The sequence below is a fragment of the Branchiostoma lanceolatum genome, chromosome 15 (genome assembly GCF_035083965.1).
Source record: "Branchiostoma lanceolatum isolate klBraLanc5 chromosome 15, klBraLanc5.hap2, whole genome shotgun sequence".
Lineage (NCBI taxonomy): Eukaryota > Metazoa > Chordata > Leptocardii > Amphioxiformes > Branchiostomatidae > Branchiostoma > Branchiostoma lanceolatum.
In genome coordinates this window covers 812,657-833,888 of record NC_089736.1, presented here as the reverse complement: position 1 = coordinate 833,888, position 21,232 = coordinate 812,657, and the positions used below count along the sequence as shown (strand labels likewise).

The following is a 21,232-nucleotide window of genomic DNA, read 5'->3' as shown; positions in this document are numbered from 1 at the left end:
TAATGAGGATCGTAATTAAGGATCATAAGGAAATGATCGTTGGTAAAGGATCATTAGTAATAAAAGATCGCTCCTGTTTCCCCCAGGGGAGCCTACCCTGGAGCTGGCCCTGGAGGGCGACGTGGTGATTAAGGCCGGCCGGCCGCTCCGCCTGGAGGCGACGTACGGCGGCCGCCCCACGCCCAAGGTGTCATGGCTCAAGGAGGGCGTCAGGATGGACCCCGACGACCACCTGCACTTCGAACTGTAAGAGAAGTCTTCTTTATTCTCTCTAGAAATCATTTGGCAAAACTAGTCTACAGACTACAAACTAGTCTGGATGTGGGCTTGAATTAAGTCTTAAACAGAGACTATGCGGCTATAGCGTCTTTTCTGAAGAAACGGCGTGAGTGTGTACGGTTGGCTTGAGGTTGCCCACTACTACTGCCTAGAAATCATTATGGCATTCAGTTTATACCAGCGGCTTACAAAATTGTCAGTGTATAGGAATGGAAAGTAAAGTGTATTTCATTTGTACAACATCTGTTTGCCAAACTTTCGGTGTATTACGAAATCCTTATTTGCGTGATCTTCTATTCTTGATGCAAATATGACTTGTCTTTTGCTCGGGTGAAGACCATTGCACTGATGTATATCTCATGAAAAAAAGTAAGAAATTGAACCTTAAGACCGTGAGCTTTTCAAGCATCCATTTGCAAAGGAATTCGTTAAAATTGTAGTGTGCTGTTTTCATGATCATGCATTGCTAAGATTTAATCACAGAATACCCTTTCCTTAATTAAAGTCATAAAATAATTGTGATCATGTGGCATTTCTGAACATAAACAGTTTGTTTAAAGCGACATCTCGTTTGTCCCAACAGGACTCAGACCTTCACCACAGTTGTCTGCGGAAAGTCTCTGCGTTCCGACACAGGAAAGTACACCGTGACGGCCATCAACGAAGCTGGTCGCGCCAAGGGCTCGGTCAACGTGGAAGTCATTGGTGAGTTTTTCTAACTTCAATTCTCTCCTCTGAATGCAATTGTATGTCTTGTCTTTGTGAAATGTAGGGGAAGATCAGAATATGTGTAGAAAAAGACCACAAATTTGAGGATAGTTTTATTGAGGAAATTTGTGCATTGACAATGTGGATCCAAATAAATTCAAGTGTAGTAAAGAAATCAAATGATTTATTCTACCACAGTTTGTGGTCTCTCATGCAGTTTACTTTACACACTCAAGTTGCAACCTTTACACACTCAAGTTGCAAAATCTGTCTGGAAGGGTGTAGCTAACGCTTTGTTTTGTTCCTAGACATCCCCGGGCCGTGCATGGAACCATGGGAGTTTAGCGACTGCACACGTGACTCTGTCAACATCTCCTGGGGCGTACCCGAGGACGATGGCGGATCCCGCATCACCAACTACATTCTTGGTATGTTTTTGTCTTTTTCCAACTCTTCACTCCTTAAAATGTGTAACGCACGGTTGCCCGTGTCTCCCATTTCTCTACATAAGTGCAATGTGTACTATGGTGTTACCATTACCAGAAATGTGCCATTTTTACACCAGGTCCTGAAATGTAACCACGGGGTCAGCTGCTTGCTATCAATGTATTTCATACACTTACTTTGTTCTTGAACGAATACGTTGATTTGCCTGGCCATCAAGTGAAGACGCTAAAGTATAGTTGCAAAAGGGGTAATGGACAGTGTCCTGTCAATACATGCAGGCTATGAAAACGTTCCGTACATCACACAACGACAAAGACAAGACACAATAAGTGATAGTACAACATAGATTTACAGTGATGTAGATTCAGTATCTTATCATTTATACTACTCACTTATACATTTATTTCCAAGTCTTATGCCGTGTATTTTGATGTATTTCAGAGCGTCGCGACACGTCCAAGCCCAAGTGGCAGACTGTGACGCCCAACGCTCTCAAGACCAAGTTCACGGCAACTCAGTTGCTGGAGAACCATACCTACGAGTTCCGCGTGTCGGCAGAGAACCGCTGCGGCGCCGGGCCAACAATCAAGTCCAAGCCCACCAAGATCGGGCTTCCGTTCGGTACGTGTTATTTATTTATTACTTCCTCAAACGTACATAGGCAGGGAAATACACACATGATATACCCTGAATTGCGTAGGTTTGTTACAAAGAAACTTATACGTGCAGAATGTCAACAAACAAAAATACATAATATATTAACAAACACTAAGCATAGATCCGAACTCACAGGCTGATGGTAATGCTAGGAAATAGAGTCATTATAAAGTCTGACTGCAGTGTGGAGAAACGACTGTTTCAGTCTGTCAGTTCTTGCCTTGGGGAGAGTGAACGCGTTCTTGTTCCTCAGTTGCCTGCCAGTAACTGTGCGTCTTTGAGGAGGCACAAGATCGTGCAGTGGATGTTCGGGACTTAACATGTCCTTAAAGAGCTTTGTGCTGTTATCAGTTGTTAAAGTATCGACTCTTGTAGTAACCTGTAACTAGTTGTCATTAACATTATCCCTGCTGCCTAACCCCGTAAAAATACAACTGTGGTGCAGAGAGACTACCACAGCAGGGAGAAGTTTGAAATAGATTATGTACGTTATTACCATGAATTCAATAAAATGGAGATATCATACACCAGCTCAAAACTACAAGCTCTTAGTCATCATCATCATGAACAAGAATGCAGGTCTTCGTGTCATCTCTAATAGGACCCAGTGAAGTTATTCGAAGGAAGTGAACCCAAACTTTTGCTCGGTCCATATTTTGCCCAGTATCCGTTTGTCTGATGATGATACATTGCATATTCAACCCCTTTATTGATAAGAACAGGGTATTACCTGATAATCCATCATGTAAGATAGTCAAACCGTCCTTTTTCAATGTCTTTGTTGGTTCCATCATTCTTGTAATTTATTGTTATTATTGTTATTATTGTCATTTCTTGTTTGTATTGTGATAATATATTAGTGATAATTCTTTACTTGTTTTTTAAATGTACTCTGGAGGTGTTTCGGGTGGAAAGGATGCTTCGATCCTGTTACCAACACCTCTCAGATTTCATTCTGTGAAGTTCAATAAATAAATAGATAAATAAAAGTGACTGACAACTGCGTTGCCGTGTCCCCAGGCCCCCCTGGCCCGCCTGAGTCGCCGGGAATCCGCAGCATCGAGGCTACCGCCATGACGGTGACGTGGGACACCCCGCTGACTGACGGCGGCAGCCCCATCATCGGATACATCGTGGAGAAGAAGGAGAAGATGTCTGGCCGCTGGGGCAAGGTACGGATACAAAAATATCACCTCGAAATGCATTTTGTTTAGACTACTGTTACAAGGAGAAAAGCACTAGCTAGGGAGAGCAAAGGATGAGGTCTTCACTCCGTGCTTGCCTTGTGAGAACTGATCTGGACTATCCGCTTTATTGCCAAATAATCAGTAACAGATGTCTGGTGTCTCTGACCACCAATGGGTCTTCCTGTTATCATAGCTGCACATCTTGCACAGTAAATGTCTCCACTGCACTACACTAAGATTCCATAGATGCTATGGCTAAGGCCGTATATACATGTTGTCGATGGGAAATATGCGAATGTATAGTTCCTGCCTTTGTCATCAAACGTGTTGATCTCAATCGGCAGAACTTGCAACAGATAACCAAATACATTGGGTCGCAAAATTAGAATCAATTCCCTTTGTTGAAGGTCAAAAATGTATGAAATCAGAATCATCATTGTACTACTTCAGACCTGTATGTTTAGACCAATTTTGTAGCCAAACCACACTTCCGTACAACAGTATGTATCACCACTACATTAGTTTCATTCTACAATGTGCATTATTTCTCTCTCTCTAGGCGAACCGAAAGGCCATGGAGGGCCACTCCCTGTACGTGGATGGTCTGATCGAAGGCGCGGAGTACGAGTTCCGTATCTACGCCGAGAACATGGCCGGCCTGGGACCGCCCAGCCAGCCCACACAGCCCACACTGGCACTGCCGCCTATGGGTCAGTACCTATCTGTTTTAGCTTACCTGTTATTACTACTCAACAGTAACCAGTATATACATGCAGCTTACACAAGTATTACAGGGAACGGTCATGAAAGCCATCTAAAATGCTACCAACGCAGAGTGGATATAGCTTGTGTTGTAGGGTTGGCTTGGTTTTTTGGCTTGCAAAAGCATTTTATCGCAATATCAAGCGACATTTTTACCACAGTATCAAACTAAATGGAAACATAACCTAACCTTCATTTACACAGATACATTAAAGGTACAGATTGAAATATGGTTAGATGAAAGTTCCCTCCAAGCAATCTGCTTCCTTTTTGTGTTGATTTTCGATATGTCAAAGAGCTAAGGAAAAGAATTTCTAAATCATTTTACTCCCCTGCATCCCTCATTAAATATGCCACCGGTGCAATGGCCTAGTTGGTAGAGTGCTCGCCTTGCACACGGTCGGTCGTGAGTTAGAACCCCGGCCGGGTCATACCAAAGACTTTAAAAATGGTACATACTGTTTTCTCTGCTTAGCACTCAGCATTTGGGAAAGACTATGGAAGTTAAACACACATCACTACCAGCGGACCAGCCCCCTGTTGTAGTGACTTGCACAAATGTGTGTGGCCAAAGGGCTATAGAAATGGAGATGGGCGCCACCCCTATGCGTCTTTTCAAGGTCACTCTAAATCCCTCATTAACTTAATCATTCCCTCCCCAGATCCCCCGGGTCCGCCCCAGAAGCTGAACACCTACGACTACACCAAGTCGTGGGCGGCAATCCGCTGGGAGGAGCCGCTGGACAACGGCGGCGGCGAGATCACAGGCTACTGCCTGGAGATGACTGCCAAGGGCCAGGACGACTGGCTCAAGGTCCACGACAAGCCCACCATCATGTACGTTACCACACCGCCTGCTATAGACACACATTATTTCTGTCTTTGGACTTTTACATGTTTTATTGTAGATCTGCAGCTGATGAAAATTATTGGCTTTAAGCACGCTACGAGCCCACAAAGATGTACGATACCACCCATTCTGCACACACACACACTTTTTATTCATTTATATTGGGACTTTTAAACTTTCTTCTATTTACTTATTTATTTATTAAGTTTTCCAACAAAGTGAATTTAGGCATTGCGGAACAGGTGTTTCTTAGCAAAGGTCACCTTTTGTAGAAACGCAGACCTTTCGATTAAATTTCGGTGAGCGTTCAGCAGCCAAGAAGTATTGTCTATCCTGAGACATTTTAAACGTATGCGTTCATCCTCTGTCTCCAGGCTTGAAGAATTCACCGTCGCAGATCTGGTGGAAGGCAAGGAATACGAGTTCCGCTGCAAGGCCCGTAACGCTAAGGCCTTCGGTCCCTACGCTGTCATGGAGCCCTTCAAGGCAAAGGACAGAGTCTGTAAGTACAGTCATCAAGTCTTTATCACCATGATCAAGCTAGTCCTTTTTGTACAACTACAAATGATATTTCAAACACGCTATACATTGTGCATGTTTCAAACCTCTTTTCCATGATATTATGTATCAACACTTTGATAGACTTTGCACGCTTATGTTTCAATTCCATTAGTGATGTTGGCAATACAGTTGTTATGTATTAGTTGTTAACTTCTCATCGTTACTTTCTATATACTATTTAGGTTACTTCAAAATAGCAACAAAAAAAGGTCTAACAGTACACCATTTGTAAAGTATAAGTATGTTAAGGTGTATGATGTAGATTATGAAGTATATTTTCTTGTCTTTCCCTTCAGATGAACCCATTATTGAGCTGGAGGCCGGTCTGCGGTCCGGTCTGACCGTGCGGGCTGGACATCCAATCCGCTTGGCCGCCTACATCCGGGGCAAGCCTGACCCCGAGGTCTGGTGGGAGGCCGAGAACGAACTGGACAAGACGCGCACTGTGATTGGTCCGACAGAGGACGGGTCAGAGTGCGTGGTGAAGAACTCTGTGAGGACGGACTCCGGCCTGTACAAGGTCACCGCCGGCAACGACGCTGGCGAGAAGTCCGCTACTTGCAGGGTTACCGTACTCGGTAAGATCTTTGAGAAATTTCCTTTCTTTTCTTCTTGAATGAATGTGGCATGCGGTAAAATGTTTCAAGTGTGATTACGAGCCAAATGACCATAGAACGAATTAGATTCAGAAATTCAGCATCGGACATCTACTTTTGTTCGATATGGTCCCTGATAGCCGCAAGACACTACTTGGAAGATAAACTATGGCACATTAATTTCATTAGCTAGTGATTCACTTCATTATTATGTGAAAAGCTGTAGATGTAAACGAAGAACTTACTCTTTCTTTCTTCTTCGATTATTTTTTTCTGACAATTGGCATTAAAACAGCATCATACAATTCTTCTAGTACCAAATCTGTAGATGCTAATTTATGATAATTATCACTCAACGGGTCTTATCTGCCCAGGTTCACCCACATGAATGATATCAACTTATGATAATCTATGATAATTATAATCCTTTCTCAGACGTACCTTGTCAGCCCGATTTCTTCATTAATTTATGCTAATTTATGCTAATGATACTCCGTCCGCAGACGTGCCCGGCCCGCCCAGGTTCACGCGCGTGAAGGACGTGATTAAGACCGGCTGCACGCTGCAGTTCAAGACGCCCGAGGACAACGGCGGCTCAGAGATCACCAACTACGTCATCGAGAGGCGCGAGGCAACTCGCCGCATCTGGACTCAGATCTCTGCCACCGTGCAGAAACTGATTTACTACGCTTCTAACCTTCAGGTGTGTAAAATAGAATCCTTGTTAATAACACATGTTAGTTCTATCAAACTCTCTGTAAAGACAGTACAGGGGTGCTCATGCTGTTCCCGAACTCTTTGTATCTTTCATTCAAATGTGTTATAAGATAATGGCTTAGATAACAGTGAACATTGTTGAAAATGAAAGTACAGGGCCTGATGTGATTTGTATGGACCACCTATACATGTGCATGTCAAAGCATACTGCTTATCCATAATCTATAAACTGCAGAACGGGGGGGTGGGGTGGATAAAATGTCAACTTCGACGTCGGTTTATCAATGCTTCATTCAATTTGACATCTATCACTAGTTTGCGAAAGCACGCGTCTAGATTTCTTACATGTTACCTGGTTTACACAATACTGCTGCACAGTATAACTGCATATAGTTGTTATACAACAACTCATCATCACCATCTATGTCCCTGCAGGAGAACACTGAGTACGTGTTCCGTGTGGCCGCCGAGAACCTGATCGGCGTGGGAGACTTCACAGAATTCCCGCCCTTCAAGGCCATGGACCCCATCGGTAAGGAATCATTCAGGCATCTACCTATTACATTTTCATACCGTGCATTTGAGTACCATTTGTAAGGAAGGAATCATTTAAGCATCTATCTTCATGCCATGCTTTTGAATCGTTTTTGACTTAATCATTTAGGCGATGAGTAAGAATTTCCATTTTTGGACAAACTTGTCTAAAGGGAGCCCAGCCTACACAAAACAACGGAACAAAACATTTGATAAACATAGAATATAACCTTAGGACTTCAAAACACAGCATAGATTTCTCACTGTGTCTTGGCCGTTTGCATCAGTGTTCCTGGACATGAATGCTTCCTTTAGAGACTTAGAAAAGATACAACTGTGCAACGATTTCTAATGCGTTGCTTTTCATTTTCTTCCCTAAGGTCCACCTGGTCCACCACAGAACCTGGAGATCTATGACTCCATGGACACGGAAGTGTCGCTGTCCTGGGACATCCCCAAATACGACGGCGGCTCGCCCATCAAGGGATACGTCATCGAATGCCGCAAGGTGAGTCCTTTGTAGATCTATCCACCTGACATCGTCCAAACGTTAGAACAATATGTCAGGTAAAATTGTAGATAAGATAAAGGGTCCTTTCAGTAAATCAAAGAAAAGGGAAAGAAATCTGTCTGCAAGTTCTAGTACTAGTGACAACAATTGTCATCATCTTCTTGACGTGCTACTTGGTCTCCCTCCACAATGGTCTTCCACATTTCGATATATATATAGTTTCAAACTTTGCAACCACACGGAAAAGTACGTTCAGTGCCAGTGTTATAAAGTAGAAGATAACCGTTGATGAAAGATAAGCCTTTACGCCAAGATGTAACAAAAAATAACATTCCGTCTCCCGTCCCAGTACGGCGACCGTGACTGGAAGAAGGGCCACACGACGGCTACCGAGCCGGAACTGAAGTTCACCCTGACGGAGCTGCCCCACATGGAGGAGTACGAGTTCGCAGTGAAGGCCGTGAACGAAGTCGGACCCGGCAAGCAGGCCGTCACCGACCCGTATGTGGTCAGGGAGAAGCAAGGTGAGGGGTGGAAGTTGGAGACAAAAATACATTCCTCTATTTGTGATCAGATTGTGTTTTAAAACCTCGTCATAAAGAATGACTTTAAGTTTCTTATTCATTACTGCATTGAAAGATGTTTGCCAATGGCCGTATTTGCAGACATGGATACATGTAGCATAGCAATGTAACCATGGTATTTGTATGATGATAGTACCAAACAAACAAGCAATCTTAGTCAACTAGATTTTCCTCGCAAGAAACAGGTGTTTGTGCGTGATAATCTGAACCTCACTTCATGTACAAATACCGTACTGAGCAGAAATAAATACACACTTTCTCAAGCGTTAATTTTGTACCCCTCCTCTCCCAGTGCCCCCATCGCTGCGCCTGCCGCCACAGCTGACCTTCAAGGCCGGCACCAATGTGGTGTTGGATGCTGCCCTGGACGGACGCCCCGCTCCCAAGGTATGTCACACTCTTCTCACTTCTTTCCCAGGTCTTATGGCCTGTCATTTCAGAGCGTCATTTATTCCAGTCTTGTCTTGTCTTGGAAGACCCACCTCAAGTCTGTCTAGTCTGCCCACTATACTTCGTAGGGGGTATACATATCTTCAGAAACTTCCTTTGTGTGTCTTTTCCTAGTCCGATTGTGATCTAAAAGTATAATGGTTCATTTAAAGGGATTTAGGGTTAGAGTCATTGTCGAAAGGTCATGAATGCTACCAGAAAAGTCTGACCATTAAAAAAACATCCAGTTGCTTCAGTAACAGTTATATTGTGCATCTGATACATCGTTCATTCTTTCATTATTTTTGACATTTTAATTCACTCACGCATTCCTTCATCTATCCCCAGGTGGAATGGTACAAGGGCGACGCTTCCATGAAGCCCGACCAGCGGACAGATATCACGCAGTCTCTGATCGACACTATCGCGACGGTGCAACACTGCACCCGGAACGACGCAGGAACCTACTTCGTCACCGCTTCCAACAACAGCGGCAAGAAGTCCGCTGAGTGTGAAGTGACTATCTACGGTAAGCAGTAGTCTAGCTTTCCATACCTGATTTGTACCCGTTTCCTCTCCTTTTTGTGTTACAAAGTCGGTACCTATTGACAACTTTGCTCACATTTTAAAGATGATTCTTATCAATCATATCGATTGATTTTTATTGACATTAAAAGTTTGCTATGGCATAGCCACTTCAAATACCATCAAGTCACTGTGGTAACATCTCCAAATTCAAATATCTGAAACTGTTAAAACTGGGAAGCTTTATCATTAAGGTAATTGGTAGACCATTGTAAAGGAAACATCCGCTGTAACAAATGCACAGGCTTGATATGGGGCCATAGCTGCCAGGGTGCTTGCACTATACTGTAAACCCATATGTTATCCCCACTCACATTTTCTCCATTGAATCCTTCCTACAGGCCCACCTGGCCCGCCCCAGGACCTGAGCATCGACGGCATGACGGCGAACACCTGCAGCCTATCCTGGCGTCACCCCAAGGACGACGGCGGCTCTCCGGTCACGTGCTACCTCGTGCAGCGCAAGGAGATGCCCGACGGCAAGTGGGTGCTGGTCAAAGGTCAGTCGGCAGTGCTCTTTTCACTGAAATCGGTCTATCTTGCTTTATACACAAGAGTACATAAAGCTTACATCGTGTGGTTTCTAAAGGGAATGTTGGAAACTTTTTGAGGCATTTGACTATAATAAGGTTTGTCGAAATCAATACCAAATTTCATGTAGCTTGAAATACAATAACAAATATGTAATGATGGCTATACAGTATACGTATGTTCTAAATCCTATGCTTTTTCATCTTTATTTGGAAGAAAATTCAAGCAGTCTCTTGTCGTAGACGTGGACACATCTCTTATAATTAAGACTAACACTTCAACCCTCGCTGCCTGTCTCAGGAGACGTGCCCGTGTGCAGCTTTATCGTGCCCCGCCTGATCGAGGGCAAGTCTTACGCCTTCCGCGTCATAGCGGAGAACAAGTTTGGAACCGGACCTGGCACTGAGACCAGGCCCAAGATGATCAAGAGCCTGATCAGTAAGTTTGCTTGTTTGTTTCCTTAGGATATCTATTAGTACGTTATTATGTATTATATATATACAACCATGTATACATGTACAATTACAGCTTTACACATAATTTTAACTTAATCGATCTTAAATAAAATTACATATAATTGAGACTACGCAATAACTTAGCAAACCTAACTTTAATAACTTAGAGAAAATGTTATAATTGTTCTGACCCATATATTTTCGTCTGTACTGACTGTATGCAAGCTTTCCGATACTGAACCAAAATGAAAACCAACAAAGATAAGATATAAAAAGGGCGTCTAACATATCACACTTCATACAGAACCAGGTTCCTTGATACGTGTATGGTCATGATAGCATGGTATGGGAGAACTATAAGGTACAATAAGAAAGGTTAAATAAGATTTAGTGTCAGTACTTAGACCAAAGTAGCCACATGCTATACTGTTCATCATTGCCTGTCCGTCATTTTCATGTTACATGTGCTTGCAATTAGCCTACGGGCAAGAAGTTGCAATAAAACGTTTGATAACAATCCTCCGTACCTCCAACAGAGTTGCCCGGACCCCCCGAGAACCCGCTGATCACAGACGTGTCGCGGAACATGATGATCGTGTGCTGGGAGCCGCCGCTGGAGGACGGGGGCAGCCCCATCACCGGCTACTGGCTGGAGAAGCGCGACTCAAACAACCAGAGATGGTTCAAGGTACGTCAAGACGTCTTAAACTAGCTCACAACCAATTATACAAACTCTTCAGATTTGGGGTCAGTTTGTCCTCACTCTCAGTGAGCAAACGACAATAGGTCTTAAACTCGCTAACAGCCAATAATACAAAATCTTAAGATTTTTGACCGAAAACATTTCGAAGGAAAATAAAGGAATTGACTTGATTGACAAGATGTCTCAATCTTTCTCACACTCATTATCCAACACCAAGGTACGTCAAGATGTCTTAAACTTGCTCACAAGCTATCATACAAAATCTTAACATTTTGGATCAGTTCGTCCTCACTCTAGGTGAACAATGGAGCTGGTCTCAATCATGTTTTTGACTTAGGGATGCTGTAACAGTAACCTGTAACATTGGAGTGTCCTTCTGCTTCTGGTTTTGTTACGTGGTAATCATTGAGAAAAATATTTGCCTGTACCTACGAAGAGCTTCATGGAAAGCATCGAGCTAGTCAAGTCTCTTTGTTTTGGGAATCACATTCAGGCCGCCATATCTTACTTACTGTTACCCCAATCACAATGCAAGATTACTAGTGTCTGCATCATCACATATTAGTAGCAGCGCTCTAACTGGATTTCTCGTCTTGCTTACAATATTTGCCCTCGACAGCCTTCATGAAAGACATCTAAGAGCTTGTTAAGTATCTTTGTTTTGGAAATCACATTCAATGCACCATTTCTTGCTTGCTGTTACTCCAATCACAATGCAAGATTAATAGTGTCTGCATCATTACATTTAAGTAGCAGCGCTCTAACTGGATTTCTCGTCTTGCTCACAATATTTGCCCTCGACAGCCTTCATGAAAGGCATCTAAGAGCTTGTTAAGTATCTTTGTTTTGGAAATCACATTCAAGGCACCATTTCTTGCTTACTGTTACTCCAATGACCATGCAAGATTACAAGTGTCTGCATCATCACATGTAGGTAGCAGCATTCTAACTGGATTTCTCGTCTTGCTCACAATATTTGCCCTCGACAGCCTTCATGAAAGGCATCTAAGAGCTTGTTAAGTATCTTTGTTATGGAAATCACATTCAAGGCACCATTTCTTGCTTACTATTACCCCAATCACAATGCAAGTTTACTAGTGTCTGCATCATCACATGTAGGTAGCAGCGCTATAACTGGATTTCCCGTCTTGCTCACAGGTATCCAAGGCGCCCATCGTGGGCACACGTGAGCGCGTGACTGGGCTGTACGCTAATGTGGAGTACGACTTCCGCACCAGCGCTATCAACGCTGCTGGTGTGGGTCCGCCCAGCAAACCTACCAAACCCAGAACCGCAAAGGACCAAGCTAGTAAGTACTGCCACCATGTATACGACATGTAATTGTTTTCTCGACATTCCAGACAGAATTCTGTTGCATTAAGATGCATGCTACAATTCACGAGTTCTTCATTCTTTCCAGCAGAGCTTTTCTGTTTAACATTGGACCGGACACATATGCTAGATACGATTTTTATAAAAACGCATGTAGTCACCAATAACTGAGATTTAGAAGAAACGCCAGCATCCCCTGCCCTGTGATCCACATAGCAGTGTGTTGGTACAACTAAAGTGACACGGGTAGTCTTCAGGAGTCTTCCTGTGCTTAACTATAAGATATCAAAGTTCTTAACTTACCTTTTCCCCCGTAGTTCCTCCCGGCCCCCCGCGCCCCGTGGTGGTGGACACGACCCGTTCCTCGGTCACCCTGGAGTGGGAGCCCCCCGCGCGCGACGGCGGCAGCCCCATCATCGGGTACTACGTCGAGCTGAAGAAGTTCCGTGGCGAAGCCGACTGGGTAAGAAATCTAAAGATAACTTAGAAGCGTAAGAAGTAAAACATGAAGACGGACTTCTCTGATATCTTCCTTCTTAGGGACACAACAACTTAATTAATTGATTCCCAATATTTTATGTAAACTTTTAGCAAGCGGACATCATAAGAACAAGTCTGGGGTGAAAACTTGCATCTGCCTGTGTTTACTCACTGAAACTTTGTGTACCAATACTTCCCCTCAGACTCTTTATATTTTTGTCAAAAACAGCCACTACAACAACAAATTCCCGTTATTTCCCCCCAGGAGCGTTGCCATGACACCGAGCTGGTGCACCTGCGCGAGCTGGTCGTGCCTGACCTGAACGAGGGCGAGGAGTACTGGTTCCGCGTGTTCGCTGTGAACGAGGTGGGCGAGGGTCCGCCCGGTGACGTGCCCGGCAGGGTCATCGTCAAGGAGAGGATCGGTAAGAAACGTCAAGTTCTCATTCCAGTATTGTTTTTAATTGTTCTTGACATTAGTACTTATTGTGGTGGCCAGTTACATTCAATGTTTAATGTCAAATGCAGGCTCTATCTACTTAAGTAACGTCAAATTTATTGGCCTTCAGTCATCATTACACAAAGTAAAAGTATCCAACATGTTAATACAATACTGCTTTCTTAATCAAATTGTTAATGTTGAATATGTAGATGTCATTTGACCTTGATTTGAATCCTCAATTAGCCTGACTTTTCAGGTAGCTATTCTTCCTGTGGTCCAAACATGTAGTACATTAGTACATAAAATGAAATACAGAACAATCTTGTATAAGGTACATAATTAGTGATCCATGTCATTAACCCTTGTCTTATCGCTATACCTGCAGAGGAGGTTGAGATGGACTTGGACGCCGACATTAAGGAAGGCGTGACTGTCAGGGCCGGAAACCCCGTCCGGCTCATGGCTTACTTCAAGGTGGGTAACAATCATCTAACATACTGGTTTGACAGCAAACTAAGGTCTATTTTGTTTGCATTTAGTGACCAAAACAGCTGTCAGCATTAGATTTGTGTCAAGCATCCAAAACTGCATTGTCAGTCATGAACCAAATAAAGGCTCAAGGACACTTTGATTGACCCTGGGGGTATGTCGGCTACTTATACGTGTCTGTGGACCTATCTGACACCTATTCTAAATCTACTGTGATCATCGAAGACACCCAAATAACTTCATAATATTTCTAGCATAACTACAGTGCAATTTTAGTCTGTTTAATCCCGTAGGTATGTTGGCTACTAATACTTGTCTGTGCATCTATCTAACACCTTATTTACACCCATGATCCCAGGGCAAGCCCGAGCCGAAGTGCGCGTGGAAGCGCGTTGGGACGGAGACGATGATGCGGGGCTACCCCGAGAACACCAGCATCAGCACCGCCCTCATCATCAAGACCACCTCGCGCTCCGACACCGGCAAGTACGCGCTGACCGTGGAGAACAAGGCCGGAGCCAAGACCATGCAGACTTCTGTAACTGTGCTAGGTATGGGCGATTCTCTTGCATCTTATTAATGGTGGACAAGAAAATATGCCTTATGTACCCTTATTGAACCAACAGTTATAACAGAGATGCACAATTGATATATGCTTTATTAGTATCAAATGTTCAAAGTTTCCCTTGAGAACTTTGAAAGTGTTAGGACTATTTAATAAACATTTGCTTGGTGAAAAACATACATGTATTCTGATAGCATTGAACTCATTTAGAATGCCTTGCATCCTCATCATACTTAGAACCAAATAATTTTGTGTAAAAAACGTTCAACTAGATGAATTAAAACATGACAGTTCTGTTTACTTTCATACATTCATATGGCTTTTATACCAATGACTGATGAGACAAACTGCCTCCCTCAGATGTCCCTGGCCCGGTGCTCAAACTGCACCCAAGCCACGTGACCAAGAGGACAGTGACCCTCAAGTGGGAACCGCCAGAGGACGACGGCGGGTCAAGGGTCACCAAGTACCGCATCGAGAAGCGTGACGTCAGCAGGAAGGCGTGGCAGCGCGTCTCCGACACGCGTGACGTCACCATCACCATCATGGACCTGGTGGAGGAGGCGGAGTACATCTTCCAGGTGTGCGCCGAGAACAAATATGGCGTCGGCGCGCCCTCGGAGACCGCTCCCGTCATGATGGCGGAGCCACTCGGTAAGCTTTATTGTGGTAATCTTTAATCTCATTGTCATGCCACCCTCCCCACTTTCAAGGTCACCAAACTTCTAAACTTCAGCACAAATACATGATTTTGTTCTTCTTCAGTACTGCTTGACACATCATTTAACGAATCACTATACTGGATCACAGACACTTTCATGATGGTAGTTACATTTTGGTTGAAGTAAAGAGATTTGTTTGAAGTCACTACTGTAACAATTGTCCATGTGTAGCAATGTTAAATATCGCTCTCTCATGATCCTCCCCAGACCCGCCCGGCCCACCAGAGAACTTGACCGTCACTGACGTCACCAAGAGGTCAGTCGGCATCACATGGGAGCCGCCCAAGCACGACGGTGGGTCAAAGGTCACCCACTACACCGTGGAGATGAAGGCACCAGGCAGCAGCACTTTCGAAAGGGTCGAATCTAAGGTGAGAACTTTGGCAACCCTCTGAGTGGTCTTTAAGGAGGCATGTGGCATGTTTATAGCAGCTACTTTCTCAAGGTTTTAATGGCGGAGCGGAACCTCCTTGATTCTAGAACAGAGGTCATTGACTCTATGGGCCAAATACTTCAACCAATGGTGTGAATATGTGATAGCACAGATTGAAAGTTTGATGGGATTACTGTGATGATCTAATTGTCGTGCCCCCCTTCCCACTTTCAAGCTCACCCAACTGTTCTACAACTTCCTGGAGCTGTCCGAGGGCGAGGCTTACACCTTCCGCGCCTGCGCAGTTAATGCAGTCGGCGCCGGCCCGTACGCCCAGACGCCACCTGTGGAGACCAGGGAGAAACTCAGTAAGACTCTCACTACAACAGCAACTCTAACACTCACTCAAACTCTAACAGCTGAAACTATTCCCAGTTATAGACCATAAGTTTGGGATGTAATCCTTCTTCAGTATGTTATCCAGCTTGCTGATCCAATGTACAGAAATGCTGTGTTGAAGATTATCGTGTTACACCCAAGTTAGGCAATCAATATTGGAAAAGACATAGAATTGAAAAAAAATCTCTTTGAAAAGTCATCATGATTCATATAAAAGCTCGAAACTGTTTTAGGTCTGCTTTGATTCAATATCAAAATGGACAAAATGGACCCTTAGTCTACTGTAAACATGCTTATAAAAGCTGAACACCTTTAACATGTGCATGTCCTATTTTTCACCTAATAAGGATGATGATTCAAGTTTGTCATTTTCCCGCAGTTCAGAACTATAAAGAAAATTCCTTCGTAAAGTCCGCAATTCATACGTCAGATTTCTGTGAGAAGTCTACTTCATATGTCGAAAATACCAAATGATATCACTCCTAGAATGGACAAATGAAGTCTACTTGACTGTACAAAGTCTTAATCATGATTATCCTGACATAAATGTCTTATTTCCACCCCCTCCCAGTTCCCCCAGGCATCAAGCTTCAGGAGGAGATGACCGTGCGCGCCGGGGACACCATCAACATCACGGCCGGCATCACCGGCAAGCCCGTCCCGGCCCTCAGCTGGGAGCGCGGCGGCAAGCCCCTCATGGCCGTGGACCGCGTCAGCCTCGTCAACGACGCCACGTCGTCCAACCTGGACATCAGGAAGTGCATGCGCAAGATCGACCAGGGCGTGTATCAGGTTACAGCCACCAACAAGGCCGGCACTGCCAGCAAGCAGGTCAAGGTTACAATCCTGGGTGAGTTTTTTGGAAGAACTGCAAACTGGATGCATATTTCGTATTGACTGATACGTTTTTAAAAACATTTGCGCTTTTGCTCTGTAATTGTGCATACGATATCTTACTGGCAAAATAATACAATTGATTTCTGTTTTTCAAGTTACCCACATGAGTACTCCAAGATTTTACACAGAATCTTTACCATATCAGTAGTATGAACTGTGGAGACGACATCTGTTCTTTTTTCGGAAACACTTTCAGCTTAGTTACAGTGTGCTTTGTAATTATGCACCCCATTCTTAACTCGCAATATGTCAATTTACTCGTTAGATTGTCTTCCTTTAAAAGACTTTTCACAGATCTTAACCACATTGTTTTTGTTCCCCTCCCCCCCCCCCCCCCCAAGACGTTCCTGGCGAGCCGAACGACGTGAAGATCAGCCGCGTGTTCTCGAACGAGATGACGGTGACGTGGAGCAAGCCGTACCAAGATGGCGGCAGCCCCATCACCAACTACGTGGTGGACCGCCGTGACGTACACATGGTCACGTGGACACAGGTCTCCGCCAGCATCGACCCCAAGAAAATGTGAGACTTAATTTGAATTTATTGATTTTGAATGTCCTTCCCTCAAATACATCACTGTCTGGTTCTACATTGTAGAAGAGACTGCATTGCATACTATAAGCAAACAAGAACAAAACTTATGTAAAGAGCAAAAACTAAATTAACGGTTTTCACAGTTTATCATAAACGTCTAATTACTTTAAATGAAAGCCTTTGTTTCACGTCATTTTTATTTCTATTTTTCACATTTTGTGTCTTTGAAGCTAGGGAGAGAAACTAGTTTCCTCATCTGTCTTATCTTCAAATGCGACACTAAAATCAAGTGAACGTTTTTGTGCAGAAGATTCTGAAGAAATATCACGTCAAATGGAGATTGATAAACTAACCTGCTGATGATGTTTGTGATCTACAGGGTGATCGTTGCCCACAAACTGCTGGAAGGCGTGGAGTACGTGTTCCGCGTCCGCGCAGAGAATAGCATCGGAGTCGGCCCCCCAGCCGAGTCCAAACCTACACTGGCCAGGAGTCCATACGGTACGATATGACGCACATGTTCTGCTCTATATTGTCAGCCTTCTCCTAACCCTGTAACCAATAGAAATTTGATGCCGAAAAGTTACTTCATTTGTATTGTTACTCTAAGCGTGAACAAGCCTACAAGTTTTAATAGGTCTATTAGTCAGATCTCGGCTCTCCTGCCATTGTTTTGGCTATGATTAAGATGTCTACAACTCTTTTTCCCATATACGCATGTTTACCGTTTCTACTGATCTAATCTTTCTTGATATAGTTTCACTCTTCAACAAGTCATGTATTTTCTGTACCCTTAGTTCTGTGATAATTTAAAAGAGAACGCAAGATATGACAAGTTGAACTAAGTTTATTTCCTGCCCACTTCAGGCCCCCCTGGACCACCAGAGTCACCGGAAATCACGAAGTCCGGCCGGAACTGGCTGAACATCGTCTGGCAGAAGCCGAAGGACGACGGCGGCGCTCCGGTCTCCGGCTACTGGCTGGAGCGCAAGGAGCCTACTGGGGCCAGGTGGATGCAGATTAACAGGTGAGACTTGTTTTTTGGTCTTCTACTTTTTGTAAGTTACGTATATAATACATAATAGGTAATGTGTGTGAAAGACCTTGCACCAGGTTAAGTCCACTTTCCTTTGCCTGCTGGACATACTTTTTATTTGATATATATATGACATTGTTTTTTTATCTGTTTTATACCTAAGATGGTTTGATAACTTTGGAATCAAAATAGAGGCCCCTATGCCTTAATTGACAAAGTATGATTCTTCTAGCCTTTAGGTTACAGCAAATCACAGTACTGAGACAGTCACCATTTACATTGGACCAACATTCCCTAACACTGAATTGCAATGTTTCCCGCCACAGACTCGCCATTGAAGACTTGCACCATAAGGTGACAGGACTAGTAGAAGGAACACAGTACGAGTTCCGTGTTGCCGCAGAGAACAGGGCTGGGGTTGGCCCACCAAGCTTCCCCAGCGTGCCAAGGGCACCGGCTACACCAATCAGTGAGTTTGTTACATATCCCTCATGATTTCATTGCTCTACACAAATTTCATTTTCCAATAGTCATGCCTTTGTAACATTGTTGATCCTTTCAGCAGGAAAATATGATAACTGTGGGACTATTTTCTTTCCCATCTACAGGACTGCCAGGCCCACCCACACCCAAGGTTGTGGACGTGACCCGGCGCTCTGTATCCCTCCGCTGGACACCTCCCGAGGATGACGGCGGCTCCCGCATCATCGGTTATGTGGTGGAGCGCCGCCGCTTCGACTCCGACATCTGGAAACCCTGCCACGACACCGAGAGGTTTGTGACAAGCGAGTTATCATATCTAATAGATGTTAGTGTACTTTGAGCCTGTGAAAGTCTGCACGGTTGGCATTGTATCAGCACTGAATGATACTTTAAGATGCTAATGTTCAAGAATCTGCAATTAAATTCAAAAGCAGTAACAGTCCGAAATCCAAGCAGATACATCTGAAACAACATTTTTTTCACAAAAAAGTGCGTTGAAATTGTAGGCCATATCTAAGATATAGATAATTTAATTCAAACATTGAATTGATCAATGAATCTATACTGTAAGGAAAATCACATCAAGTTCCACCTATGTATGTTTTGAACTAATTTCATACCATGTTCCCATTACATAGGATTGTGGGACAGGAACTGACGATGGGTGACCTCCCGGAGAACACGAAGTATGTCTTCCGGGTCAGCGCCGTGAACCTTGCAGGGCAGGGTGAGAACGCCGAGACCCCGGGCATCACTCAGGTCAGTATCTTGTTATTAGCATCATCACCGTACAGTTGCAGAACCACAGGTTTTATTCAGGTCAGCTGATCAGAAGCTATGTCAGGAATCGTCTCTGCTTTCAGGTTGCCCTCCGTAGTCACTGTATGTATAACACATAGCTTGCGTTCTGTCTTCCTGGGCACCTCTGTCTATGTGAAGAAAATGTCTTTGGAATTTTGAGCCTATGCTCTCTACCATTTCGCACAGGCTCAAAGTTCCAAAGACATAGTTACAGGTATATAACAAGCACATTATGCCCCATAGTTTGGGTACACGTTCAGTGACTATTGTTTTTCAAGAAATCCATTGAAATAATCAAAAGAATGAAGAAACTTCGGAGCTAAACAATAAGTGTGGTTGTTGTCTATTGCAGGTGAGAGACCCGACGGAGATGCCGGACTACGAGCTTGACGCCTCCGTGAAGGAGCTGATGATAGTGAAGGTGGGCACGCCGCTCAGGATCCCCGTCTTCATCAAGGGCAAGCCCAGGCCCTCCATGGAGTGGGCATTCAACGGACAGGTGGGACTGAAACACTTCTGTGTTCAGAAAAATCAGCCACGGTGGTTTACTAAGTGTCTAAAGTCATTTTTCTAGTAAAGCACTGAAACTGTCGATGTATGTGTGATTCACAACAACCAACCAACGTTTTACTGTAGAAGGAACACATGCCCTACGAGTATATATGTATATATAGGCCTTCAACAGACTTGTACGACAGGATACACTTCTTCTTCGTCCGCTTCTTTTATACTGCAAAGCCCAATAGTAATCGGATTATCGGCAGTCTGCGAATACATAAGTTAGTAACAAATCAACTGACCAGTACGAATAAACAATTGGAAATAAAGGACAGAGCACTAACGAACATAGTTAACTGATTCTGTGTTTGCAAAGGACAAGACAAGTGAATTTAGTGGCTTGATAATATTAACATATATATACGGACGTAAAGGGGCGACTGTTTACCATCGCAGCCGCTTGCTAACGATCGCAAGAAGACTAAGAACATGGAGATTTCCCAAGAACATGTACCAACAGTTTAGATGATCTTTGTAGTCTTTTCTAAGTAACAATGATATAGTTTGTAAGCAATGGAGTCTTAGATAAACGTGTTCTTTTTCCCCTCCCAGCCGCTTGTTAGCGACCGTATGAAGACTGAGAACACGGAGATTTCCCACACGCTGGTGATCTCTCCCTGTGAGAAGAAGGACGCAGGACGCTACACGCTGCACCTGGAGAACCCTCTGGGCGACGTCAGCGTCAACATCAGGGTCAAGGTCGTCGGTGAGTCACTTTCACTTGTTCTGCTTGAAGATGAAGTCTTTAGTAATATCAACAACACTGTATGTGCATTGTTTTTTCACTGTGATTGTTTATTAAATTGTTACCATACTGAACATGTAAACAAAAATGCTTCAAAAATAGCAAAATCATGACAATGCAAATATGTGCTTTTGTGCAACAGCGCTGTTTCCACCACAAACTTGAATACGCAACAAACCCCTTCTTCGCTATCCTACCTTGAAATTGAATCGCTGAGAAAATAAGTGAAATTATAATGTGTCCGGAATCATTTTGAAAACGAGTTCTCATTTTATTTATT

At 43.8% G+C, this 21,232-nt stretch overlaps 2 protein-coding genes across 2 annotated transcripts in view; both read left to right on the top strand.

Annotated features, from left to right (window-relative positions):
- Positions 1-8,415, top strand: part of LOC136420989 (titin-like) — a 158,647-nt gene extending 150,232 nt beyond the window's left edge. The window contains exons 76-89 of the mRNA XM_066408131.1: positions 87-246; positions 863-984; positions 1,296-1,415; positions 1,876-2,055; positions 3,112-3,263; positions 3,838-3,988; positions 4,703-4,877; positions 5,265-5,392; positions 5,748-6,029; positions 6,551-6,750; positions 7,200-7,296; positions 7,679-7,806; positions 8,159-8,333; positions 8,411-8,415. Of these exons, the coding sequence (XP_066264228.1) occupies positions 87-246; positions 863-984; positions 1,296-1,415; positions 1,876-2,055; positions 3,112-3,263; positions 3,838-3,988; positions 4,703-4,877; positions 5,265-5,392; positions 5,748-6,029; positions 6,551-6,750; positions 7,200-7,296; positions 7,679-7,806; positions 8,159-8,333; positions 8,411-8,415 (2,075 nt within the window). The remainder of the gene's footprint in view (positions 1-86; positions 247-862; positions 985-1,295; positions 1,416-1,875; positions 2,056-3,111; positions 3,264-3,837; positions 3,989-4,702; positions 4,878-5,264; positions 5,393-5,747; positions 6,030-6,550; positions 6,751-7,199; positions 7,297-7,678; positions 7,807-8,158; positions 8,334-8,410) is intronic.
- Positions 8,416-8,689: 274 nt separating this feature from the next.
- LOC136420988 (titin-like) overlaps positions 8,690-21,232 on the top strand; it is a 71,233-nt gene continuing 58,690 nt past the window's right edge. The window contains exons 1-22 of the mRNA XM_066408130.1: positions 8,690-8,780; positions 9,171-9,351; positions 9,749-9,907; positions 10,239-10,376; positions 10,930-11,081; positions 12,255-12,405; positions 12,746-12,891; positions 13,174-13,333; positions 13,736-13,824; positions 14,198-14,390; positions 14,765-15,058; positions 15,334-15,497; positions 15,735-15,867; positions 16,470-16,748; positions 17,137-17,317; positions 17,709-17,830; positions 18,197-18,356; positions 18,692-18,834; positions 18,974-19,139; positions 19,487-19,607; positions 20,002-20,148; positions 20,760-20,913. Of these exons, the coding sequence (XP_066264227.1) occupies positions 9,198-9,351; positions 9,749-9,907; positions 10,239-10,376; positions 10,930-11,081; positions 12,255-12,405; positions 12,746-12,891; positions 13,174-13,333; positions 13,736-13,824; positions 14,198-14,390; positions 14,765-15,058; positions 15,334-15,497; positions 15,735-15,867; positions 16,470-16,748; positions 17,137-17,317; positions 17,709-17,830; positions 18,197-18,356; positions 18,692-18,834; positions 18,974-19,139; positions 19,487-19,607; positions 20,002-20,148; positions 20,760-20,913 (3,406 nt within the window). The 5' untranslated portion in view covers positions 8,690-8,780; positions 9,171-9,197. The remainder of the gene's footprint in view (positions 8,781-9,170; positions 9,352-9,748; positions 9,908-10,238; positions 10,377-10,929; positions 11,082-12,254; positions 12,406-12,745; positions 12,892-13,173; positions 13,334-13,735; positions 13,825-14,197; positions 14,391-14,764; positions 15,059-15,333; positions 15,498-15,734; positions 15,868-16,469; positions 16,749-17,136; positions 17,318-17,708; positions 17,831-18,196; positions 18,357-18,691; positions 18,835-18,973; positions 19,140-19,486; positions 19,608-20,001; positions 20,149-20,759; positions 20,914-21,232) is intronic.